This window comes from Electrona antarctica (genome assembly GCF_951216825.1).
Source record: "Electrona antarctica genome assembly, chromosome: 7".
In the NCBI taxonomy this organism is placed as follows: Eukaryota; Metazoa; Chordata; class Actinopteri; order Myctophiformes; family Myctophidae; genus Electrona; species Electrona antarctica.
Genome location: NC_136812.1, coordinates 11531958 through 11544077, shown reverse-complemented (window position 1 = coordinate 11544077; position 12120 = coordinate 11531958). Strand labels below are relative to the sequence as shown.

The 12120-nt window shown below is 43.6% G+C and overlaps 1 protein-coding gene across 2 annotated transcripts; it reads left to right on the top strand.

Moving 5' to 3' along the window:
- The first annotated feature begins 1317 nt into the window (after positions 1 to 1317).
- Positions 1318 to 10528, top strand: LOC306926971 (uncharacterized protein). Of its 2 annotated transcripts, none has more exons than XM_079506527.1 (7): positions 1318 to 1564; positions 2291 to 2482; positions 3541 to 3736; positions 3986 to 4139; positions 4540 to 5190; positions 6787 to 6979; positions 7244 to 10528. In XM_079506527.1, the coding sequence occupies exons 1-7, from the start codon at positions 1369 to 1371 to the stop codon at positions 7522 to 7524; spliced, it is 1863 nt and encodes a 620-aa protein (XP_079362653.1). In that variant the 5' UTR covers positions 1318 to 1368; the 3' UTR covers positions 7525 to 10528. The 2 variants fall into 2 exon arrangements, with proteins under 2 accessions (XP_079362653.1, XP_079362654.1); XM_079506528.1 differs by having other exon boundaries at positions 1427 to 1752.
- The last annotated feature ends 1592 nt before the right edge of the window (positions 10529 to 12120 follow it).

Below are 12120 nucleotides of genomic sequence, written 5' to 3'. Positions count from 1 at the left end.
TGGCGACCGCCCTTGCGATCTGGCGACCGCCCTTACGATCTGGCGACCGACCTTACGATCTGGTGACCGACCTTGCGATCTGGCGACCGCCCTTGCGATCTGGCGACCGCCCTTACGATCTGGCGACCGACCTTACGATCTTCGTTTGGATTTCGCCCTTGCTACACTTTTGTATGATGCTGTAGTGTGATCACATAGGGCGTGATAACTTTAACTTAACTAAAACGTAGAATATAAGGAGATGGGAGGTTTCTGCCCGACAGCAGCGACGATGTCTAAACGCACACGCCACCATATGAGCTTGCTGTATATCGGCTGACAGAGCAGACAATGAGGTTATATCTTCCCTTCTTCTCTGGAGTCCTGCCTCAGGGCGGACCAGAGGTAGAAAGCTGTTGTTCCCTTATGTCATCGCTAGGGGCACATGCTTCAGTAGGCAGGAACTGGGGGTGGCAATGAAGGACGTCAGTGCTTCAGTAGGCAGGAACTGGGGGTGGTAATGAAGGACCGGGAAGTCTGGCGTAGCATTGTGGAATCCATGATCTCGACCGCGGTCGAAAAATTATGATGATGATATCGGCTAGTTTGAGCGTGAGAGACGACTCACGCAACCAAGTATAAATACCATATATTTATATATATACCATAATCACAAACAAACACAAACAGATGCACTAACACACATTGTCATTCTCTCTCTCTCTCTCACACACACACACACACACACACACACATACACATACACATACACACACACATACACACACACACACACACACACACACACACACACACACACACACACACACACACACACACACAGGCTCAGGGTGGTAACTGCAAGGTTTCCAGTTCGAACCCGGGCTCCCCCAGAGTTAGTGTCGAACGTCCTTGAGCAAGACACTGAACCACTTTTGCTCCTGATGTGCAGGTTGGTGCCTTGCATGGTTTCCTCCGCCATCGGTGTGTGAAGTGAATGTGTGTGTGTGTGTGTGTGTGTGTGTGTGTGTGTGTGAATGGGTGAATGTAATGCACAATCTATGTAAAGCGCCTTGGATAAAGGCGCTATATATTATAAATGCACCATTTACCACACACAAATTTAACAGAACAGAATGGATGGAAACAAGGCATCTCCCCTGTGCTTATTTAGTCTGTAATGAAAAGGAGCCACCAGCAGGTGGCAGCACGTTCACTGTGAATCTTTGAATATGCCATCGATGACCCGGAACTCCATTGCATTGTTGTTGTTTGGGGGCTCTCTATATAGCTCTATGCTAACAGACACACCGAGAGCTAATGTCAGTCTGTCAAGCACTGAAAGCACCTCCTCCGATTGTTTTCATATTTAAATTAATTCAGCAAATCATGGCTTTTGATTTGCAAACACTGAGGTCCTTCGTCAACGAGCGGCTCTGTGCAGCCGCCGAGGAGATCTTTGTGGTGGTTGAAAGAATCATAACAGAATATGATGCTCAAGCTTTCAGCTCCAAACAACAGATTGAGCAGCAACAGAGAATCATGGATGTGGTTTTAAAACCTGACATCAAATTACACCGAACAGGTTGGGGTGGACTTGTAGCTTAACAAATCAAACTTTAATTTCATGGACCCCCATGTCATTACAGTCCTGTAAAGTGTAAAGCAGGGAAGGGTCTATTTGGAGACACCCCTCTAAGAGTGTACACGTTTATTTCATGTTTGTCCTGTTCTCCGTATGTCCAGTCCACACACAGTAACAGTAGTGTTACAGTAAGTTCCACTTAACATGGGGGGGGGGGAATAGCAGATCTACAAGCACATTGCGATGTGCTTTGAGCTTGTAGATCGGCTATTTCCACTATTATTATATAAAGTAGCCTACTTCAATATGTGCTGTTTGCCATAGCTGTCCTGTGCACTCTTTTTTTTTTACAAAGCCCAGCAGAAATGATTTTTTATTCATAATGTCCAACGACAGAAACACAATTAAATCGTTCAAATTATTTTTTAAGATATTTCTTTTGGCTTTTTCTGCTTTATTGATAGGTTGAAACTAAGTAGGCTGACAGGAAATGGGGAGGGAGATGGGGGAAGACACGCGGCAAAGGCCGTCGGTATCGGGAGTCGAACCCGCGGCACGCCGTCAGGCTTGGCAGCCTAGGTGCCCAGACGGTTGAGATAACCATCTGGGCCAAATCGTTCAAATGATTTGAGTGACAATTAATTGGCAAGTAAAATAAAATGTCATAATCGTGACCGCCATGTTTGCTCTTGGCTAACGTTTGCTGCATCTTCTCATCCTCTATAGAGCGTTCCCCTGACCAGGAGGAGAGGAACCCCAGTGGTCTGGTCCAGGAGGAACCTGAGAGGAGCCCCAGTCCCAGTGATCTGGTCCAGGAGGAACCAGAGTGTCCACAGATTAAGGAAGAGCAGGACGACCTTCTTCAAATGCCAAGAGAAGCCGATGATGATGATGGGTCACCGTTGACAATAGGACTGGGTATTGCCAACAACCTCACCATCGATACGTATATCACGATACAGAGGCCACGATACGATGTGTATCATTTTCAATAATGACCGTGACCGATTGCAGATGTATCGACAAATATAGTCAGAAGATTTTAAAGTTTCCAAATCAATTTGAAAAACTTTGATGTTATCAAAAAGTTGATAACATTTAAACTAAAAGCAAGGACAAGAATACAAATAAAAAAAAATACGTTTTGATGGATAAATGCAAAATATTTAATCATAATATTTCTCAGATACAAAAAAAACAAACACTTCTTTATTACTGCTTATCAAAACATGCTTGATGTTTCATGTTACACGGGATAGGTTGCTATTATACACAATACTACTATTTCCCAAACCCATATTTGGATCGTGGACCAATTTTTATGGGTCGCGAGTACTGTACACATGTCCTTTTTTCTGTTTCCTACATAAAAAAAGAATAGATATTTTATTTCAAAAGATTTTGATAACAGGGTGCAGGCAAATAACATTTCTATGTAAGGGCGGCTGCGGCTCCTAGTGCAGGTCGACCGGCAGTTCGAATCTCGACTCCTCCTGTCCACATGTCGAAGTATCCTTGGGCAAGACACTGAACCCTACATTGCCTCCAATGAGTTGGTCGGTGTGAGCTTGCCACCATTGGTTTGTGAATGTGGGAAGTGAGGACACTGGCGTCGACTGTTCGCCGCTGCACCTCCCAATGTATGAACCACTGTAAAGCGCTTTGAGCACTTGGAAAAGCGCTATAAAAATGTATGCAATTTATTTTGTCAACACACCTTATTTATTTTTGGTTGCACAGCCATCTCTTTGGGTTCTGCTGGACACAGTGTCGAAGGAAAGAAATGTAGTATATATGAAGCATGAATGAACCAGAAACTATTACCCTCATTATTCAACCGTTAGTGCGTCCTTTTGTATTTATATGCATCCGAGACGCAGGGCACACGCCAAGCGACATCACCAGTGTTCTTATCCAGTCAGAAATGACCATTTATTTGCTCTCTGTTGACATCACCTCCTCTTCCCTCCTTCTAGACCTCCTACTCCTACCTGTGTGTAAAGAGGATTCCCCTGAACAGCAGGAGAGGAGTCCCAGTCTGGTCCGGGACGAACCAGAGCCTCCGCAGATCAAAGAGGAACAGGAGGAACTACTTCTAAGACCAGAGGAGGCTGATGGGTCAACTTCGGCATCACTTGATAGAAATGCAAAGGGGCAACAACACTCTTTCAGGTAAAAAAATAAAATAAAATCACTTGTATTACCTATATCTACGAATAATGTTGATGTTTTTGGTCTGTCCACCATCAGACAAGTTTGCTGACGTGTCACTTTTGCGCCGCTTATACTATAATAGCTTATAATAGTTATATTACGGAACTCACCTATCGGCTTGCAGCAATACAGGTGTGCTATTAATGATTGTAACACACACCCTCTTGTGTGATATTGCTTAATATAATTGATAAATATGAAAGACAGGTGCCTGGAGTGCCCATGTGACCAGTATGAACCCCAGAAAGAAGTTTCAGCATGTGGTTATTGTGGCCATGCCTCTGGCCAACACATACATGTCACCAAAGATGTGGAATCAACACCACCACCTGAGACACCACCAGTCTCCAAATTTGACCGGGTATGTTTCCTTTTATATTCTACAGAAGCATCTGTTTTAAAAGACCGGTACATTTGTTTGATTTTTCAGAATCAGTTATTTTTGTCACTTCACACAGGGGAGCAAAGTACTGTTCTCCACAACTCATGGTGCTTCACATTTAAAAACAATAGACGTGTTCAAAAAGAGGCAAAGCTGTTTAAAAACATTAAAAAGTAGAGAGAGCAAACAACATTCGTAAAAGAAAGTTGCTTGCTGATCCATTCAAAGTGCAATATAGATAAAGTGCTATTCATCTCTGAAGATGTTGGTTTTGTGGGCAGTAGCCTGTGGTGAGCATTCAGGTTTCATTTATAAATTTCAATTGTTTGACACTTTGATTATGCTGTATACCAACCAATGGTTGTGTTTCATTTCACAGCTTTCAGAGAAAAGGAAGCTTTCGCTTGGGTGGCACCCACATCCCAAGTCTGCAAAGACCCTTTTCCTCAACAAAATCCTACCAGCCTTTTATCAGGCATCTTATCCAGTTTGCAACGACAAACTGTTTCAGAAAGACCTAATGCTGGAAAGAAATAGGTCTTTCAAAATAACAAAGACACTTGACCATGTAGAAGCCGTGATAGAATTTGTATGTGGCCCAAATCCCGCTGCTGGTGGCCGTTTTCTCCAGACCGGATTCAAGATCAAAGGAAAGCACGACATTATCACCTGTCGGCAAAATATAGAGAAGCTTGAAAAAATTCAACCAAGCCTTGCAGAAGAAATGGCCCATGTAGAGGAGCATGACAACATCCTCTTCCAAAAGGATGGGCTTCATCTGAGGCCAGGGCAGGCAAGCAAGAGAGCGTTAAATGCAAAAATGAAGGCCAGGATAAAGAGACTCCGCTCCAGGGCAGAGAGTGCTGTGAAAAAGTTGGAGGCCGCACAGCAAAGATTACAGACATTCTTTGTCAGTGACGCTGACGACAGTGGCCCATCACGCTTCAAGAGGATGAAAAAGCAGTATAAGAGGAAGGCAATCAAGAAGAAGGCCCAGCGGACGAAGAGGCGCGAAGAAGAACTGATGCAGGTATTGTACTGATTGTCTCCACCAGGCCGAAGACATGGGGAGAGAGGATGTTTTGCACTCCGTCCGTCTGTGTGTGTGTGTGTGTGTCCGTGTCCGTCCGTCTGTTAATATCCGGCACCTTTGGCTTGATCGCAGCCATACTCTGCACACACAGTCCCTGAATGCCACAGCTGAACCTTTGCCCCAAGGTTTTCACATTGGCCTCTTATAGCGCCACCAGGAGGCCACTTTGTGCAAAAAAAATGTTTGACAGTACACCTACAGATTTGGTCCAAACATCACGCAAATTGGTACACAGTCTCTCTAGAGCCATTCAACGAAACAGGTTTTTCAGATTTTTCAGACTCCATCCTGATTGGCTAAGATTGCCTACCAAAGTTCAAACAAAATGCCGCAAAACTTTCACAAATTTTTCACATCTGCTGTATATATACAGCAGATGTGAAAAATTCCAGTAATATATATATATTACTATACTATTATATATAATATATATATTATATAATATAAATATAGCGCCACCAGGAGGCCGACATATGTAAAACACATATGGTTTGTTTACACAGTAAGCGACTATCCGCGTGCGTTCTTTTTTGAGTGGTGTAAACCACTCCTACAACTGGCTTTTGTGTGCAGAAAAAAATGAGCATGGTTGCTATGTTCAAAATAATTTCTGACGTAATTAAATCACACCCGGGTGAACTGGATGACCGTAGCAACCATGGTCATTTTTTCTGCACAAAAAAAGCCAGTTGTGAAATCACATCCGGGTGTGATTTCATTACGTCAGACATTACGTCAGACCACAGCTGATCATGCTAGATAAAACCTTACACCACTCAGTTCACACGGGTGTGATTTTTTTAAACACCAGAGGGAGTTCAACAAACGACGTGCAACCATTCTAATCTGACATCTCGCAATGGTGCTTGTAAGGTATGTCGAGCCCGACCTTTTTTCTTTCCATCCTGGTGTTGGCTCACTGTGTTGTCGCCAGGAACGAGCTCCATGTTTACAAAAACAGACCACCGTCACTCTCTTCTGAGTCATGTGGGCTAGAGTTTAAATCCCACAAGAATTGCACCGCTAGCTTTTCTGATGCCGCCCCCCTCTTGGTGACGTACACGTTCTTACACTCTATAGTGCAGCAACAATTCCACTGAGTGAGAGAGAGAGAGAGAGAGATAGCATGTGTGTGTGTGTGTGTGTGTGTGTTTGTCAGCAGTTTTGTCAACAGTTTGTCAGGCATGCATGCATACAGTACACCAGGGTTCCCCAATTAATTTTCCTCGAGGGCCATATTTTGACTAGGGTACCAGGCTGGGGGCCGAGTCCGCACGCGTGAGGTCAAGGTCTTGCCCTGAAAATTCATTTTCAGGGCAGGACCCCATTTGAAAAGGATGCCCAGTTTGACATGCATAGGCTACTGACCCCCATTTAATGCCATTTATATATTCTTTTTTTTTTTTTTTTTTTTTTTTAATTCTTCCGCGGGCCGCAAGGGGGCGCTCCGCGGGCCGCAAATGGCCCGCGGGCCGCCTATTGGGGAACCCTGCAGTACACACACACACACTAAAGTTCTATCCATCTACTCAGGACCTTTTCCCTGAGGCCTCGCCAGATTTCACCATCACAGCCGACATGGTGGTTGTACAAAAGCTAGCAGCAGTGACCCACCTGCAGGGAGCCCGCCTATACAGCCTGCTGCAGAGGCTGCAGGCCACCGAGGAGGCACGCTCACTCATCCTGGCCAACCTGGGGGAGGCTGGCAGGAGAGGATTCCAGGAAGGTTAGTTCGTTTTTGTACTTGTTTGCCCATTTTGACCTGGGAACGATTCTTTTCACATCTGCTGTATATAGCGCCACCAGGAGGCTATATACAGCAGATGCTATTTTTCAATAGCTAAAGTATAACATAATGCTTTAAAACACCAAAAGGGGTTCCCGCCCAAAATGGGTTACGTGTGCCTATTAGGCAAAGTACGTCTTTCGTTATGTAAACACCTGTGGATTTGCTGTACATATGACAATACGTTTATCTTTTATGTTGTAGGTCATCGGGGTCTACATGCAGAGTGCAGTGGAGAATGTGCTTCGGCAGACTGCCCCTTTTATGAACGTGCTGCTAGCGTCTTCCGCAGCCTTGGGGGTCAGACACATCAGGCAGTGTACGCTCCGTCGCATACTGGTTTGCCACAGCTGTCCGTGACAGAACTGGAAGTTGATGTGTTGGAGGAGATGGAGTTCACCCCAGAACTGGCAGCTCTCGTTAAAGCAGGCTGCTTCGATGAGGAAGCAGCCAGTGTTGTGAGAGCAGTGGTGGAAAGTAACTAAGTGCATTTACTTTGCATGTACTTAACCCATTTTGACCTGGGAACGATTCAAAAATCATGACAAATCTGAAAAACCTGTTTCTGTGTCAGTGGTTCTCAAACTATTTCATGTCAAGGACCCCTAGAATTATATGTATTTGGCCGCCGACCCCCATAGTTCCAGGGACTCCCCCAGAAGCAAAGATTTGAGTTAAAAACATTCACTCTGAAATTATTTATATTCAAAGATTTGCGACACATTTTAACGATTTTTCAAAAATAGCAGACCTACAAGCTCGTAGTGAGTTTGTAGATCTGCTATTTTTCAATAGCTAAAGTATAACTTAATGCTTAAAACATAAAAAGGGGTTCCCGCCCATAATGGGTTAAGTGCAATTTTGAGGCAATTGTACTTTACTGGAGTAATTCCAACTTCCAATACTTTTACTTCTACTCCGATACATCTCAGATCCAAATATTGTACTTTTACTCCACTACATGTACAGTATTTGAAAACTTTACTTACTAGTTACTTTGTGCATTTTGATTATTTATTACAAAACATACATTAACAAATACACATTTCGGCCATTTTAAAATATCAGATCTACAAGCTCACAGTGCATCATTGTGAGTACTTTCTACACCACTGTGAGAGAATGTATGATGATGGAGTGACTCTCAATCTATGTGCCTGTATTTTATTTGCATTCCTCTTTGTTTATCGGGGTATTGATATTGTCTGCACAGTAGATAGTAGGCTTGTCTCTTCCTCTGTGCAGATTGTGCTACAGTAGCTGTCCTCCGTTTGCTTTGTCCACTATAAGATGGGCAGAATTGTTCTGATTGTCTTAACTCTTTGTCTGCCACCTGGTAGTGCCATGGCAGCAGAAGGTAGTTAAACCCTGCCAAGGAATATTCCCTATATTTGGGCAGTTTAATTCCCGGCATGAAGACCTGACCGCCATTGTAACGATCGGATAATATTAGCAGTGTAGCTCACGCTGTTTACCTTTCGCCAGAAACGTTAACATGTCGGGAGCAATGCGATACAAAATCACAAATCACATCCAAACCTCGGATTGATCATCATAACCACGGACAGCGCTCGTAGTTTCAGAGATACGAGGCATAGAAAATCCTACTTTGACTGGAGGTCTATGGGGGCCGTGTGCAAAACTCCTGGTGCTGGGGGTGACGAAGGCGTTGCCTAGCAACCGTGCCTATGTTAAATGTTGTTTTTCGGCTAAACCGTTAAATATTTGGTGTAAAGCTTAAGGAGCAGATAACGTCCCTGGGGGTGGGGGGTATGAATATGTTCGTATTTGTTTCCAGTCGCTTTAATCGCTTTACTTTGGTCGCGCAGGTCCGCGTTGGTAAAATAAATCACACCCGTGTGAAGTGAGGGGCGCTCTTATCATCATAACATTCCGGCCAATTAGAATTTGCGTCCTCACCCTCGTCGTCAATGTTTGTGTTTACACAAAAAAAATTGTTTACACAAACACTCAAAGCTGGCCATCCATTTTCAATGTCATTTAATGTTTGTGTTGGGACAATGACGTAAAACTGGCCATTCATTATCAATGGCATTTAATGTTTGGTTTGTGTTTAGGACAATGTTTATGTTTAAACACACCCTCAAAGTTGACAGTGAAAAAGTCCCTTCACTCACGTCGCACGCCGATTGGCTGTATAGACACCGTCATTTTACTTTGGGAGTGTAACCAAATGGACCTGCTTGTTCATCCAAGACATATTTAACATAAGTCTATAAGTCTATATCATTTATGAGCAGCAAAATGAGTTCCTATGTCTTTGCAAAAGGTTTGACATAATTCCTGCTACAATATCGTTTATGAGCAACACAATTAGTTCCTGTCTTGTCTTTGCTAAGGGTTTGTATTGTTTTTTCCACCGTTGCCGAGTCCTGGCGGTCAGTTCAGTTGGAACTGGATGAATGAAAACAAACGGCCAAAACATTCCGAGGGTTCCGGACAACATCAATGCTGACTGGCTGTCAGGACGCAATGCGTGGAGTCGGGGGGACGCGAAGGTCGCTTCAGTTGGATTTTCCCAGCTGTGGCGAAGATACCAGGCGGGCATTCACTTTGTTTGTCGCCCCGCAACTTCTTGTCTTTGCATTTACTTTGTATGTAATCGCTCCGCTCTAACTATTCAGGTCTGAACGCAACTTTACTGTCAATACTACTGAGTACTGGATCCCAAATAACTGGTGTTTCCCCCAACGTTCTTATATGGTACTGTACGTGAAGGTGATATTTTTTTATAATTTCAGTTATTAATATGGCTGTTAAATAGCCTGGACTGATCACTATGTCAGAGGTTCTCAAACGTTTTTTTGGTTCCAGGGCACCCCTGAATTACATTACTTTATAGCACATGACATTTATCTCATCATATTACGGTATGTAAATATTGAGTATTACAGTTTAACCACTCTGGGGGGAACATTCACCAAAAACAGCAGATCCACAAGCTCACATGTCGGCAACGCAATTTGTGAGCTTTTTTTGGGGAAGAGATTTGGTGTAGATTGAAAAGAATGCACCAAGTATACAGTGCAAGTAATAAGTATACATCTACGTGGTTATAGTGATACATTCCAAATATTCTGAGCCACCTCTGGACTTGCATCACAGCACCCTAGGGTGCCCCGGCCGGCACGGTGGCACCCACTTTGAGAAACCCTGCACTGTTATATTTTTGTTTTTGAGTGGTGCACTCCAATGCCCAGCTTTGTCTGTCCCTCCCTATGTCTGTCTGTGTATGTTTAGGGTACCAACAGGGAGCGCTGTTGCACCACTCACTTCAGACAGGTCTGATTTTAGTTCCATAAGACCAACATTTTGCTGCTTGTTCTTGACACTAGAGGCAAATACCATAAAACCCTGTTGACTTGCCATTTTACTGTTTCATGGCACTTTTATGACGCAGTGTTAATTATAATGCAATGTAGTATATTACAAAAAGTATAAGAACAACACGAATAAAACACTGCACTGCCAACCCTGCAGTTTTATTAAGAGAATAAACATCTGTATCTCATCCATGGTCCTTTCTTTGTCTACTTTCAGAGTTACTTGAAAATCACTGAATCACTGGTTTAACATCATGACATTGTCATCACTGTCCGACTGTCCAGGGTCCTCAAACAGACATTAATTAACATGTGGATGAATGTAACAACTGTGTGATGATGGTAAGCCCTACCAACAGTCATTAAGACATGTGAATCCCTTGACTCCTTCAAAACTGCTCTCAAAGGGCACCTACAGACGGCTGCAATTCGAAACTGGCCCCCGTAAAGTTTGAGTCCCCCCCCACCCCTTTTCCCCCTTACTGTATATGTTTTCTTCCCCCTTTTTTAACTCCTTATATGATGACTTCCTGTTTTTTTTTTTTTATATAGAAGTGTATATTTATTTTGTACGTCTCTAAATGTTCTGATTAATTGAAAATGGTGGACCCTATTGTAACACAGGTGTCGTCCACAGTAACAGTCTTTGTATTGATGGTAAATGGTAAATGGTGCATTTATATAGCGCCTTTATCCAAGGCACTTTACAGAGATTGTGCATTACATTCACCCATTCACACACCGATGGCAGTGGAAACCATGCAAGGCACCAACTAGCACATCGGGAGCAATTGGGTTCAGAGTCTTGCTCAAGGACACTTTGACAGTAAGGGACGAATGAATGAACTTACAAGTCAAAAAGGAACGCTGTATAACCAAATGAATAAAGAAGTGAATGAATGAACTTCTAAACTAGTTGATTAATGAATGCCGAAATCAATCATAAATGTAAACTAAAGACCTAACTAAATATCCTAACAAACCAACCTGGTCACAACTAATAAGGTGGGGAGCCTGGGCAGCTACGCACTATGGCCCTCATTTATCAATTGAGTGTAAAATCTGCCCCAAATTCGAGTGTAGGTTTCGTAGTACACCCACGTCGGGTCGGCATTTACAAAGTGATCGCAGACAGCTGATCCTTCCTTAATTTCGTTCGGACGTTTATAAATGTGACGGCTGAAATCTATCTGGCACGCCCTATGAAATCAAGCCTCGCCCTCGTTTTTGCGACATGAACAACTGCAGTACGACCTTGGAAACCATAGTTACATGACAAAAAAAGTCAATAAAAAAGTCACCCCCCTCTCATACACACACACACACACACAGACGCACGCACGCACACGCAACTTGCAAGTCCAACTGGTTTGTTGTAGCCTATCTTAAATAAATAAAGAACGAACACCTGTATGAATTAAATAAAGCTGTAGCTGTAGTACCCTGTCTGTTTCTCCTCTCGCCTCGCTTGCCTTGCTGCCCACACACACACGCACATACGGGCCGTGGCCCAGTCAGTTTAGAGCTGGCCCAACTTTGAGCCTTGTGCATGCAAATTTCTGGTTAGTAAACCACAGCATGCGGCAGCGGTTTATTATTATTATTATTTATTGTGGCAGCGGTGGCCGAACGGATAGCGGCGCGGTCTTGATACCGGAAGGTTCCCAGTTCGAATCAGCCGTCCGACACGTTAAAATTACCACCGCTGAAGTGCCCTTGAACAAGGCATTGAACCAC